This window comes from Podarcis raffonei, chromosome 6, assembly GCF_027172205.1.
Source record: "Podarcis raffonei isolate rPodRaf1 chromosome 6, rPodRaf1.pri, whole genome shotgun sequence".
NCBI classification, from domain to species: Eukaryota; Metazoa; Chordata; class Lepidosauria; order Squamata; family Lacertidae; genus Podarcis; species Podarcis raffonei.
The window spans coordinates 18443876-18458139 of record NC_070607.1 but is presented as its reverse complement, the minus strand read 5'-3'; the positions used below and the strand labels follow the sequence as shown (position 1 = coordinate 18458139).

Sequence of the window (14264 nt, the reverse complement as noted above, 5' to 3'; positions counted from 1 at the left end):
TCATTCCTGCTCCCCGCCATCTTGCCCCTTGTCCTGATGTCCTCAGCCAGGACTTCGATCACCCATAGACCAGACCGTGGCACTCTGGGTAGCTTCCAACTAATAATAATAATAATAATAATAGAACGTTTAAAAAACTTCCATATGCAGGGCTGTTTTCTAAAGGTTGTATAGTTACTTCTCTCCATTGCTCAGGGATTACATAACTCCATACCCTCCAACATTTCTCCAATGAAAATAGGGACATCCTAAGGAAAAGCGGGGCATTCTGGGATCTAATCAGAAACCAGGATGGCTTCTGTAAATCCAGGACTGTCCCTGGAAAATAGGGGCACTTGGAGGGTCTGGTGTGGTATTCTTGTCCCTGTAGTTGCTTTTCCTGTGCTATTTTCCCCCTTGGAAGCTGGTCTTTTCTTCCCAGATCAATTATATGGGTGATTTTACTTAATCAGTGACACTGCAATCCAATTTTGCTGCAAGACGCTATTGGTGAGGGAGAGTGAGGGAAAGTGCGGGGGAGCACAGTTTAAATGAATAAGCAAATATTTTCACAGTGAGTGGTCAAAAAATACGCCCCCCTCAAAAAAAGGCACTGCCAAATTGTTCATAAGAAACTCCAAGTGGTTGCAGCCTCGTGTTTTTAGTCTGTATAATGCCATTTAAACATTGTTACCGTCAAAAGAATCTGACAAGTTTCTGTCATGTTATTGAACAAAACAAGAATGGAAATATCCTAGCAGTGCTCTGCTTTGAGACATACTGGCCCACATCAAAATCTGCTGAGGAATTTAAGTCTATTGATTTCATTGAATATAAGTATAGCTAACTCTATGGTAAGGGACGTGGGTGGCAATGTGGGTTAAACCACAGAGCCTAGGGCTTGCCGATCAGAAGGTCGGCGGTTCAAATCCCAGCAACGGGCTGAGCTCCCATTGCTCGGTCCCTGCTCCTGCCAACCTAGCAGTTCAAAAGCACGCAGTACAAGTAGATAAATAGGTACCGCTCCGGCAGGAAGGTAAACAGCGTTTCCTTGCACTGCTCTGGGCGGTTAAGTCCAGTCAAAGACGACTATGGGGTTGCGGCACTCATCTCGCTTTCAGGCCAAGGAAGCCAGCGTTTGTCCACAGACAGCTTTCCGGGTCATGTGGCCAGCAGGAGTAAACCGCTTCTGGTGCAACGGAACACTGTGACGGAAACCAGAGTGCACAGAAATGCTGTTTACCTTCCCGCTGCAGCGGTACCTATTTATCTACTTCCACTGGCATGCTTTCGAACTGCTAGGTTGGCAGGAGCTGGGACAGAGCAACGGGAGCTCACTCTGTCACAGGGATTTGAACCACCGACCTTCTGGTCGGCAAGCCCTAGGCTCTGTGGTTTAACCCACAGTGCCCAAGATGCTCAGTGGTTTAGACCACAGCGCCACCCACATCCTATTGAGCCAGGATGTGGGGCTTACATCAGTGTAGCTCTGTTGCCCCAGGAGTTGGTCAGCTGAGATGGAGATCCAATGGACCCTAACATGCTCATTTGGGTAGATCTTGGTTTGGACTGCTGCCTTAGAAGTCAGTCTCTTTCATTTTACCAGAACTTACTTACCTATCAAACGGCAAACAGATGCTTTCTCTCTGTGTTCAAGTAAAGGTGGCTAAAGCTCAGGAACTGACTGTTATAGGCCACGTCCAATATTAAAGGGTATTATAGGAAATTTCACGGGGAGATTTTGCATGCCCTAGAAATCCGCTCTGTGAAAATGGGATTACTGAGAACATATTGCGCTGACCTCCAGCTGCGCTTCCTTTCCCCACTTGAGATTTTGCTAGCTTAGTTCGCATGCAGTGCAAATGCCAAGTATATACAATAATCATTAGTTAGTTCTGCTCGTATGGCAGGTGAAATAGGGACCCAAAGTGATTTTTAAAATGCACAAGGGATTGGTTGTGTTTGTAAAATATATGCGGAGGTAATTTGGGGGCTTTCAAAGAACTGGGTTATTAGACACCCACGTTTGGATAAATTAACACTCACTTTTAAGACAGTGCAAAAGTATAAGATTCTTTGGAAAGCTGTTGCACATTGTGGCTGGGGAAACCCAGCCAGTTGGGCAGAGTGTAAATAATAAAATGATTGTGATTGTGATTGTGAAACAAGAGCCTGGAATTTCAGTTTCATACAGTAGTCTCAGTCTGCTGATTAAATGGTTAGAGATAATTTTACGTGGTAGTCAGTAACGCAATGAAATTGCGTGTCTGGAGGTTGCAACAGAATAATGAAGCCACTGGTTACATTATGTAGGAGCAGTAGGAAGCAGAGCAGAGAATGACCCTGGTAGTCATGAATATGAGAGAGAAAGTTGTATACAATACTGTAGGTCAAGAAGATCGCTAGAACAACTTAGTGGGCACGGAGAGCTGGGAAGGCAAAGATGACTGACAGTTGTGGAAGATACAGAAGGGCTTTTGGGGGGAAAGAGACAGAATCTAGTACATTGCATGGCTTGCTCAATAAACCCTCTCCATAGCAAAGAAAGGAATGGACTGTGGATGAATGGAAACGAGACCTCAAAGGTGAACAGGAAATTGTCTGAACATGACTACTCCACAGACAGGCTTCAGGGGTCAGGAGGCATTGTCTGGGCAGGTGCCAATTGATCTGCAAAGGCACGGTTTAGCAGCATATAGGAAGCGCTCACTGGCATGAAGTCAGCAGAGCAAGGGTTCAAAACAGTGCCTTTGAGGGCAAACAGGAGCCAGGGCATGGGGTTCTGTGGGGAACTGCATGGAACACCAGCCTAAATTTGGAGCACTATCCAGTTCAGGGCTCTGTGCAGCTGCTTCTCCTTCAAAAAACAAACAAACAAACAAAAAAACGGGCTGCTTACGCATGCATTATTATTTTTTTAAGCATGTAGTTTGGCCCTGTAACAGACTGCAGTTTGCGCTACATGCTATGCTCTCTTCCATTTCCTCCTTTTGAGTTGCTTCAAATCTGAGATAATGCAAAAGCTTGCATGCCGAATGAATTGTTTTCCTATTTTACCTTTCCCTCTGCTGTTTTTCGAACATATAATCTTGCAGGTTTCATTTGTGTGTTAGCTGTAGGCTAGGTTTGGGAAACATGTGATTCCCCCCCCCCCCCAAGAAGCTGCTGAACTCATCTCCCAGCGGTCCCTGCCTGCATGGCTAATTGTCAGGGATGATGGGAGTCGTAGTCCAGGAACATCTAGATGGCTGCAGGTTTCCTGCTCCTGCTGCAGGCATTCACCACTTAACCATCTTTTTCAACTTAAGAGCTGTATAAAAAAAAATGAAAACGCTACTCTTAAATAGCTGCAGTATAGGAATGCTACTTTTTAATAAATATGATTTGGGAGTAAGGAGAGCAACTGACTTGTTTATACAGTAGGGAAACTGCATGTACCCTGCAGAGACATTTTCCTGCCTCTGCACAATTCCAGCATAGTGCTAAATGCAGCTAGTGATAAGAACTGAGGCAAAGACACCAAGAGGCAGAGATCAGGCAGGCTACTGTAGAAGTCAGGGGCACCCCACCTCCTTCTGCGACCAGCTTCCCTCTCCTCTGGTCTCTCAGCACCAGAAGAGGTATGAAGATACTGGAGCAAAGGCAGACAAGGTGTCAGAGTCTCAGATTGCTTGGGAAGGACCCGAGGGAGGAGGAGCCTTAGCTAGTTGTGGAAAGGCGAGGACCTCCATTCAGTCTTCACAACTGCCGTGGGGCAAGATCTACTGGGAAGACTTGCTGCTCTTACTAGGTCTGGCCTCTAATAATAATAATAATAATAATAATAATAATAATAATAATAATTTATTATTTATACCCCGCCCATCTGGCTGGGTTTCCCCAGCCACTCTGGGCGGCTTCCAACAAAACACTAAAATACAATAACCTTTTAAACATTAAAAGCTTCCCTAAACAGGGCTGCCTTTAGATGTCTTCTAAAAGTTTGGTAGTTATTTTTCTCTTTGACATCTGGTGGGAGGGCGTTCCACAGGGCGGGCGCCACTACCGAGAAGGCCCTCTGCCTGGTTCCCTGTAACTTGGCTTCTCGCAGCGAGGGAACTGCCAGAAGGCCTTCGGCGCTGGACCTCAGTGTCCGGGAGATGGAGGTGGAGACGCTACCTCAGGTATACAGGACCGAGGCCGTTTAGGGCTTTAAAGGTCAGCACCAATACTTTGAATTGTGCTCGGAAACGTACTGGGAGCCAGTGTAGGTCTTTCAAGACTGCTTCTTTGAATAAAGAGTTAGCTTTGCTGGGACCGTGCGACTTATTGCTGACCTGCTCCCGACATCATGCACCTGAATCGGCCTTGGGTTTGGCGAGAAAAGGGAGTTCCACCTGGTCACAGGCAGGAAAATGCATCTATGCTTGCAAAGTACAAGCTGTTTATATCAGTAGGAATCAGAAGCTTGAGCTGGTGCAGAATTCACCACCCAGGTTGCTCATCTGAGCAAGACAGTTTGAGCATATCACACTAATGCTGCACTGCACTGGCTGCCAGTTAGTTGCCGGGCCTAATTCAAAATGCTGTTCTTGACTTACAAAGCCTTTGAGGACTGCAATACCTCAAAGACTGCCTTGCCCCATATAAACTGACCCGGACTCTGTGCTCATCATCTGAGGCCCTTCTTCATGTGCCTCCTCCATTTAAAGTCTGGAGGGTGGCAACACAAGACTGGGCCTTCTCTGCATTGGCCCCTTGTTTGTAGAATATTCTCCCCAGGGACGCTTGCCTGGTGCCTTCATCACATATTTTTAGGTGCCACGTGAAAACATTCCTCTTCAGCTAGGCCTTTGACTAATTAATATTCTACAGCCTTTGAGATGTGTCTGTGGGAAGGGTGTGTGTGACTGTTTTGCTGTTTTGACGATGCACAAGAAAGTATGTGCTTACTTGCTGACTGACATGGGTTTAACACACAGGAGAGAAAGTGGTTCACCACCCCTGCTGACTGCCATCAGAAGTGGATTCCATGCTACAGAAGAATGGTGAGAAGAACCATGTACATGTACATACAGCAGAAAATCCAGAGAAGTATGAAATCTGAAGGATAATCATGTTTCAATCTGCACATTACTCTTGGAGCTGCAGATCAGGGTTTTAAGGAGTGTGATCAGCCAAGGTTTCTGCAGAAGCAGCTTTTAGGCACTTCCAAAGAAAAGACTTTGAGGTGCCACGTTAATTAGGAAATTAGTAATCTTGTTTGTCATTCATTGGACATTGTACACTGTGACACCCAACCACTGTGATGGGTGTGACGGTTCTGCAAATGTATAGAGATCTTCCAAAAAAAACCCCAATAAACAGAGTGATCTACCAACAACTGCTCTGTGAGAAGGATTCCAGTGGAGAGAGAGGGAGAGTCAGCTCCTTGAACACTCACCATTTCTGGGTGCTCTACAATCAACTGATGGGAGCTATTGGGTTGTTCTTATTTTTATTATGTATTTTGTGGTTTTATATCTTGATTTTTTCCCCTGTGAATCGCCCTGAGACCCCCGGGTATTGGGTGGTATATAAATTCAATTTTTTATTATTATTATTATTTCCATTTTTTATCCTGTATTTTATTTTGTGAGCCGCCCTGGGATCTTATGTTGAAGGGTGATATATGAATCTAATATAATGAATGAATGAATGAGCTCTTACCTGTGTACTCAAGAGGGCAAACACACTCATAATTCCCTATCAGGTTGAGGCATGTGGCACCATTCAGGCAAGGATCTGAAGCACATTCATTCACTTCCAGGTTACAGTGCTTCCCTTGGTACCCTGGCACACAGTAGCAGGCGTACCCACGGACCCGGTCCCTGCACACTGCTCCGTTGAGGCAAGGGCTGGAAAGGCATTCGTCAATGTCAGCTTCGCAGGAGGGACCTGTGTACCCTTCTGCACAGAGGCAAGTGGGGCCACCGGGCTCCTCCAAGCACGTGCCTCCATGGCCGCAGAAATGCGAGCCGCAGGTGCTGGCAGCGGTTTCGCAGGTAGGTCCGGCGTACCCCGCAGGGCAGGTGCAAGTAAAGCTGAGGTTCCCTGCAGCGCTTGAGCAGGTAGCGTTGTGAAGACACGGGCTGGAGGAGCAAGGGTCGTAGGGTTGCTTGGCACACCTTTTGGCTGGGGTGACACCTGGCGAGTCCGGACAGCCACAGCCGCCCTCTGCGGCAGCACCACCACATTCCGGATCCTTTTGGCAAGAGCTCGACAGGCACCTGGGACCATCTTTTAGGCAAAGTGACTCTAGAAAAGGAAAGGCAAGCGGTTAATGGGCAACTCCGGGGACAATTAAAATGTATAGCAAGAAGTGGCGTAGCTGCAACAAAATGTTGTCGTCTATGCTAAAGGTTGGGGTGGGGGGAGAGAAATTCTGTTCAGGTTGCAGTTTTTAAGGAGAACCTTACAAACTCACCCTTCCCAAAACAATACAGGAGTCAAAACACAGCATTCCTTCAATTTATTTTCTTAATTTTGCAATGCCAAGCGATGTGTACCCCCAAAAATGCATATATTGGGGAGAAGTGTGCACAGAAATGCATCTATCGGTGAGCCATGACATGCAAAAGTGCAATTTATTATGGAAAATAAATGTCAGGTAGTTTAAGAATTCCAATTCTCTCTCTGCCTTCTGTTTACATTCCCATTCTCTCTGCTGACACTGCATATAGGGACACAAATCTGCAAAGCCAGGGGAACAAATACAGTCCTCAATGCCTTTCAACCTGAAGTGAAGACCACTTCAAGTCCCGCCCCAGACCACATTCCTCACATCTGTTATTTTATCTGCACATTATTTTCCTCCTTCCCTCTTGCCTTCATAACCATTTAGACTGCAGGATCTGTGGGTAGAGACTGTGGAGGCTACACCTGTGTTCTGTGCAAAATTTATCATAGCTTTAGGTAAAGGTAAAGGTACCCCTGAATGTTAGGTCCAGTCGCGGACAACTCTGGGGTTGCGGCGCTCATCTCGCATTACTGGCCGAGGGAGCCGGTGTACAGCTTCTGGGTCATGTGGCCAGCATGACTAAGCCGCTTCTGGTGAACCAGAGCAGCGCACGGAAACGCCGTTTACCTTCCCACTGGAGCGGTACCTATTTATCTACTTGCACTTCGTGCTTTTGAACTGTTAGGTTGGCAGGAGCAAAGACCGAACAACGGGAGCTCACCCTGTCGCAGGGATTCGAACCGCTGACCTTCTGATCGGCAAGCCCAAGAGGCTCAGTGGTTTAAATCTGGCCAAATGTGAATAATGGGTTTTGCAGTTTTCCATAGCTTAGAATGGCCACTTAGACTTTGCCCAAACTAAAACGAAACAAAAACCAAAAACCAACTCTCTTAATAAAACCTCTTGCTTTCAAAATTTGTGTTCTAACTTTGGAATCATGGTACATTTTATCTTTCTGCTGTATTTTTGTTGCTTTTTTATTCTTAGTGTTTTATGCTTCATTTTGCCATTTGCAGAGGGTTTTTTTAACTTATTAATCATAAGCAAAAAAAATGAGAGGCACAAATACAAGATGGGTGACACCTGGCTTGAGAGCAGTACATGTGAAAAGGATCTAGGAGTCTTGGTTGACCACCAACTTGACATGAGCCAACAGTGTGATGCGGCAGCTAAAAAAGCCAATGCAATTCTGGGCTGCATCAATAGGAGTATAGCATCTAGATCAAGGGAAGTAATAGTGCCACTGTATTCTGCTCTGGTCAGACCTCACCTGGAGTACTGGGTCCAGTTCTGGGCACCACAGTTCAAGAAGGACACTGACAAACTGGAACGTGTCCAGAGGACACCAAAATGGTCAAAGGGCTGGAAACAATGCCTTATGAGGAACAGCTAAGGGAGCTGGGCATGTTTAGCCTGGAGAAGAGGAGGTTAAGGGGTGATATGATAGCCATGTTCAAATATATAAAAGGATGTCACATAGAGGAGGGAGAAAGGTTGTTTTCTGCTGCTCCAGAGAAGCGGACACGGAGCAATGGATCCAAACTACAAGAAAGAAGATTCCACCTAAACATTAGGAAGAACTTCCTGACAGTAAGAGCTGTTCGACAGTGGAATTTGCTGCCAAGGAGTGTGGTGGAGTCTCCTTCTTTGGAGGTCTTGAAGCAGAGGCTTGACAACCATATGTCAGGAGTGCTCTGATGGTGTTTCCTGCTTGGCAGGGGGTTGGACCCGATGGCCCTTGTGGTCTCTTCCAACTCTATGATTCTATGATTCTATTCTATAAGCTTCCTTAGAGGTGTTATGAGGCTGCATGCAAATGTAATTAATAATAATAATGAAAATGCATCATCACAAAAAGAGGTACAGTTTTGCATAAAATTTACACATGCTAATTCAGATGTATAGGCACAACTTTAGAAAGGATTGCTGTGATTTAAGAAATGCAGTACATCTTGCTATAATAAGGAGAAATGTGACCAGGTGACCTGCTGTCTGGGTTTCTTATCTTCAGACCAGACTTGGACCAGACAGCCTTTCAAATAGAGGACTGTCGTCCGATATCCCTGTGAACAGAGGACTGCTCTCTATAAAGCAGGGCACAGTGCCACCCTACCATAACGTCCTTCTCAAGACACAGGTTGAACTGGGTTGCGTGCAGGAAAATGGAAAGGAAAAGACAGGAGAGTGTTTTGACTTCTGACCTTTCTGTGCAGGAAAGCAAGTATCTGATTCCACGAGAGCCGCCTTTCCTGTGTGCTGCGACCTGCCGTTTGAGTAACCCCTGCTAGGGGGTATCAGCCTGCTGTGCCTAGGCACATGGGCTTCCTCATGCTCGAGGTGCAAACATCTGTTCTTCGATCAAGAATATTGTCCCAATTAACAGTGTCAGAAAAGAGTGTAGAAAGGGTTTGAGGGAGGAGGGTGGGATTGAAACCTTCCGTGATGTTGGGAGCAAGATCTTTCTTTGAATGCAGAATAAGAATCGCACAAGTCCCCCCCCCCCAATTCTCAACCAATTAAGATCACTTAGCAGTGACCTGCTTTGACAGAGATTTCTTTAAAAATTAATATTTAACATCCAAAAAAATTAAAATAAACTGCCGATCACTTTGGATTTAGACTGACTGACACATGAAGTAATTCTCCAAGTCTCTTTAAAAGGCATCACGGCGTTAACCTAATTACTGGAGGAATTAGTGCCAAACATTTTACCCCATCGTTAAGGCCTTTTGATGTAACTGAGATGCTTGGCAAGGGGATCCCCCCCCCCTTCGGAAAATGGAATATATTAGAATCTGAAGTCGAGAAGAGTTTTCTCAAGATGTTTGCTCACAGTAAAGAGTGACATCTGCTGGTTGGCATCAGTACTAATAAAATATTACAGAAATCCGGTTTAAAAACGCCAAAACCTATGTAAACTAAACTGTTGGGAGTGGTCAGCATTTGCCTTTACAGCAAAATTGATATACAGTAAAGGTATACAGTAAAGGGAGGTAAGTGAGTTGGGAAAAGCAAAGCAAATATCTGCAGCTGTCCTTACACTCACTTCTCCCAGCCTCTGCACTTAGGTACATGAGCAGAACCGAGTCCACAATAAATGTGTGTGTGCAAGGGCTGTTACATATGGACAAAATCCAGCATCAGCAGACTTCAGCTCAAAGGCAGCTATGGGGTTGCAGTGCTCATCTCGCTTTCAGGCTGAGGGAGCCGGATTTTGTCCACAGACAGCTTTCCAGGTCATGTGGCCAGTATAACTAAACCATTTCTGGTGCAACGGAACACCGTGACGGAAACCAGATCGCACGGAAATGCTGTTTACCTTCCCGCCACAGCAGTACCTATTTATCTACTTGCACTGGCGTGCTTTCGAACTGCTAGGTTGGCAGGAGCTGGGACAGAGCAACGGGAGCTCATTCTGTCATGGGGATTCGAACAGTTGCCCTTCTGATTGGCAAGTCCAAGAGGCTCAGTGGTTTAGACCACAGTGCCACCTGCTGTGGTGTAAAGTCACAAAAGTTGGTGCTTATCTTGAGTGATGACAGTGGTGGCTGCAAAGGCTGTGATCCTGTTGCCTCTCCATGGCTGCCACTGCTGGCCTCCTCTCTTAGGCAGCTTGTAGCAGCTCTTGGAGAGTGGGTGAGCAGGAGGAGAGGCCGCCACATCGAGGCCGAGTCCCACAGGAAGTGCTGGCTCTGAGGGGCAGGGCTGCCCTGGGCAAGAAGAAGAAAGGGAATGGAAGGCAAGGAGTCATATATTTTTTATATATATATATATCTATATATATCTATATATATCTATATATATATATATATATATATATATATATATATATATATATATATTGCTTTGTGTATCCGTGCCTAATCTCGCTCTTTTAAAAAAATTATTGGTGTCTGTTTTTCTTTTTGTAAATCTACCAAATAATAAAATAGAATAAAATCAGGTTTAAGGGGCTTTCTCAGGACAGTGGAGGGTGTATGTGCTGTGTCCCACTGAAGGCACTCACCCTTCTTCTGATAGGAAATGCTTGGGGGGGACACACAAAAAATGGGGGGTGGGGTGTTGAGGAGGGTCAGTTGCAGGAGGAGTGAGAAATGTCCCTATTTTCGTCTGAGGAATGTTGGAGGGTATGTTATAGCTTCTTGATGCCTTGATTTACCTCCCTAAATTGGAAGGAATCCCACCAAAACGTGGAGTGTAGGGATAGCCCTTCAGATGTGGGCCACTCCCACCATTCCCGAGCATTGGATAGGATGGCTGGAGCTGATGGGAGTTGTAGTCCAAAACATCTGAGGACACCATATTGGTTAAACCTGATGCACTGCTAGAAAGTTTCAAGTAATAGCGACCATCAGTTTGTGTGTGCTGTGGTTGGTTGGGAGGCCAGCACAGTTGCCGTCTGGCTTGTGGGTGAGCAGTATGTTAGTACAGTGGTACCTCGGGTTACATACGCTTCAGGTTACAGACTCCGCTAACTCAGAAATAGTGCTTCAGGTTAAGAACTTTGCTTCAGGACGAGAACAGAAATTGTGCTCCGGCGGAGCGGCCGCAGCAGGAGTCCCCATTAGCTAAAGTGGTGCTTCAGGTTAAGAACAGTTTCAGGTTCAGTACGAACCTCCGGAACGAATTAAGTACTTAACCCGAGGTACCACTGTATGCCATTTTGTCAGAGTGTTGTTTGGCTGAGAATAGCACTACAATTACTGAAGAAAACTGGTGTCAAGAAACACCCTTACGTGGCATCACTTGACCTTCAGGACGGTCTCAACTAGATTGGGCCATTGACCATGTGCTACTACAACCTCTTCCTAAACATCAGCTATGTCTTTCCCCCTGAGGTCATGACTCAGAACTGTGCATGGATATCCCTAGCGTTCACCAGTTATTTACAGAAGCCAAACCTGTCACTGAAATTTTAACACAGCAGTGTTCAACTTGCGCTGCCAATGAAATATCTTCAGGTCCTTTGGCCCCACGAAGGATTTTGAAATAACTGATTCCACTGGAAGTGTATTCATCGCCCAAGGTGCATGGTATCGGAGAGTTCTTTGCGGTGGTACACCTAGGCCTGTCACAGTATGTTTGGCAAGGGCTCTGACGGATAGCAAAAAAGACAGCCCCATAAATCTGCCAACTCCCCAGCAAATAGAACCCCAGAAGGCTGTGCGTGTTATCTTGTGTTTCTGGATGATACATGACGGCACTTGAGGAAGTGCCAAAGAGAATGAGAACACAGGCACATAATCTTAAGAAGAGTCAAAGAGACGAGAATGGGTTTTTCTCAGACATCTCCAGCATGAAAGGAGAGAGAGAGAGATGCTATGTTTGGAGAGCAGATAGCTTGGCAGGTAAAAAAAATAAAGTGTGTCTGAGGACAAAGAAACAGACTGGTAGAGGGGGCAATAATGCCAGCTACTATATGCAGCTCTTAACTCAGGAGCTAGAGTAGGGTGCTCCAATGTGTGGGCCGAGGGCCTTTTTGGCAGCCCTCAGCAAGATCTGAGGAATCCCCCACCAGCAGTGGAGCAAGCCGATTGGGTGTCTGGGGTAGCGCACGTTCCCGGTGCCCAGGGGTGGGGCCAGCTGCCCGAGGGATGGGGTAAGTTGGGGCAGGATGCTCCACGGGGCCTCCAAGTCTGCCTGCCTCCTCCCACTCAGCTACCCTATAGCTGAGAGGGAGGCAGCAGGCGGACTGTTTGGGGCAGCGTGGAGCCTGCGGGCGCTCAAGCCACCAGGAGAGACGCGGGCTTGGGAATGCTGCAAGCCCCACAGTGAGTGTCACACACACTCCTCAGTGGGGACACCCAGGGTGGTCCGCACCTACCGCACCCCCCTTGCTATGTCCCTGTCCCCCTCAGCCCTCACACTACCTTCTCAAAGCTAGGTGAGTGAGGGGCTAGGCTTTGGGCGGGAGGTGGGAGCACTCTAGGACCCTGCCAGAGCCTTGTTCCTCCTTCCTGAAGAAGAAGAAGAAGAAGAAGAAGAAGAAGAAGAAGAAGAAGAAGAGGAGTTTGGATTTGATATCCCACTTTATCACTACCCTAAGGAGTCTCAAAGTGGCTAACATTCTCCTTTCCCTTCCTCCCCAACAACAAACACTCTGTGAGGTGAGTGGGGCTGAGAGACTTCAGAGAAGTGTGACTAGCCCAAGGTCACCCAGCAGCTGCATGTGGAGGAGCGGGGAAGCGAACCCGGTTCACCAGATCATGAGACTACTGCTCTTAACCACTACACCACACTGGCTCCCAGCACCTCACTTACCTGGCTTGGGGAAGTCAGTGTGAGGGTTGCAATGTGTTTCTAATTTTGGCCTTGCTTCCCACCCTTGCACTGTGCAGCCTGCAGGTTCCATATCAAAGTATTCTTGAGGTCCACTTGGTATGAAAAGTTGGACTGCCCTGAGGTTTGAGTTAAAATTCTGAACTGACTGAAAGAGATTACTTTTACCAATGGTCCAGCAACTGGAGGAACGTGTAGCTACGCTCCAAAGAATTAGAGAGCTGGAGCTCTTCTTGGAAGCAACAGAGCACACCGTCTCCACCAAGGAGGAGACAGGGGACTCCCCTGAGGAGGCTAGTTCACCAACACAGGAGCCAGATATATGGAGAAACGTGACTCAAAGAAGTAGGAGGCCCAGGGTTCGCTCTGATTGTTTAGAAATACGCAATCGCTTTGAGGTCCTTTCCCCTAGTATGGAAGACGAAGAGCAGACTCCATTTGAGGATCTCTCCCTCATTACAGTCGATCAGGTATATGAAGACGAGCAGCAAAGGCAGTCCTCAGGGAATGTGCAGGCGACCTTGGAACGGACAGCTCACGGAAGAACCCCGACCAGACCTAAGAGGAGGCGTGTAGTGGTGATAGGGGATTCCCTACTGAGGGGAACAGAAGCAGTGATCTGTGGGCCTGACAAGATGTCTCGGGAAGTGTGCTGTCTCCCCGGGGCTAAGATCCAAGATGTAACTGAACGACTGCAAGGAATCATAAAACCCACTGACAAATACCCCTTCCTCTTGGTTCATGTGGGAACCAATGACACTGCAAGCAATAGCCTCCAGAAGATCAAAAGAGATTACGAGGCTCTGGGCAGGAAATTGAAGCAATTAAATGCACAAATTGTCATCTCATCTGTCCTCCCAGTTGAACGACGTGGCCCAGGGAGAGAGGGAAAAATAGTGGAAGTGAACAACTGGCTTCGCAAATGGTGTAAACAGGAACGGTTTGGATTCTTAGATCACGGAATGCAGTTTCTTGAAGATGGACTTCTGGCAAGCGATGGGCTGCACCTCACAACGGTTGGGAGGAATGTTTTTGCAAAAAATCTCAGAAACCTCATCAGGAGGGCTTTAAACTGACTAATGTGGGGGAGGGAGACAGTGCTCCTGAAGGTAGGAGTCTATCAATTGATGAAGATGATCATCCAAATGTCATAGACCGAATGGAGCAAACAGCACGCAGACCTAGTGGTGGGAGGAAAAAATCCTTAAATAAGAGACACGGGGGAATGATTAATGGACTTCAATGTCTGTACACTAATGCGCAAAGTATGGGAAATAAACAAGATGAGCTTGAGCTCTTGGTACAGCAAACTAAATATGACATAATAGGAATCACTGAAACCTGGTGGGATAAGTCCCACGATTGGAATGTAATAATGGAGGGATACAATCTATTTCAGAGAAACAGACCAGACAAGAAAGGAGGAGGAGTGGCGTTATATGTCAGGGATGTGTATACCTGTGAAGAGATCCAAGATTTAGAACCTCAAAGCCAAAGTGAGAGCATTTGGGTCAAAATTAAGGGAGAG

The 14264-nt window shown here is 46.6% G+C and overlaps 1 protein-coding gene and 1 long non-coding RNA gene across 2 annotated transcripts in view; both read right to left on the bottom strand.

The window, feature by feature from the left end:
• Window positions 1-14264, bottom strand: part of LOC128415374 (uncharacterized) — a 207592-nt gene that overhangs the window by 154384 nt on the left and 38944 nt on the right. The window lies entirely within an intron of this gene.
• The window catches only part of CRB1 (crumbs cell polarity complex component 1), a 153737-nt gene that overhangs the window by 106988 nt on the left and 32485 nt on the right, over window positions 1-14264 (bottom strand). Inside the window, exon 2 of the mRNA XM_053391485.1 lies at window positions 5668-6255. Within this exon, the coding sequence (XP_053247460.1) occupies window positions 5668-6255 (588 nt within the window). The remainder of the gene's footprint in view (window positions 1-5667; window positions 6256-14264) is intronic.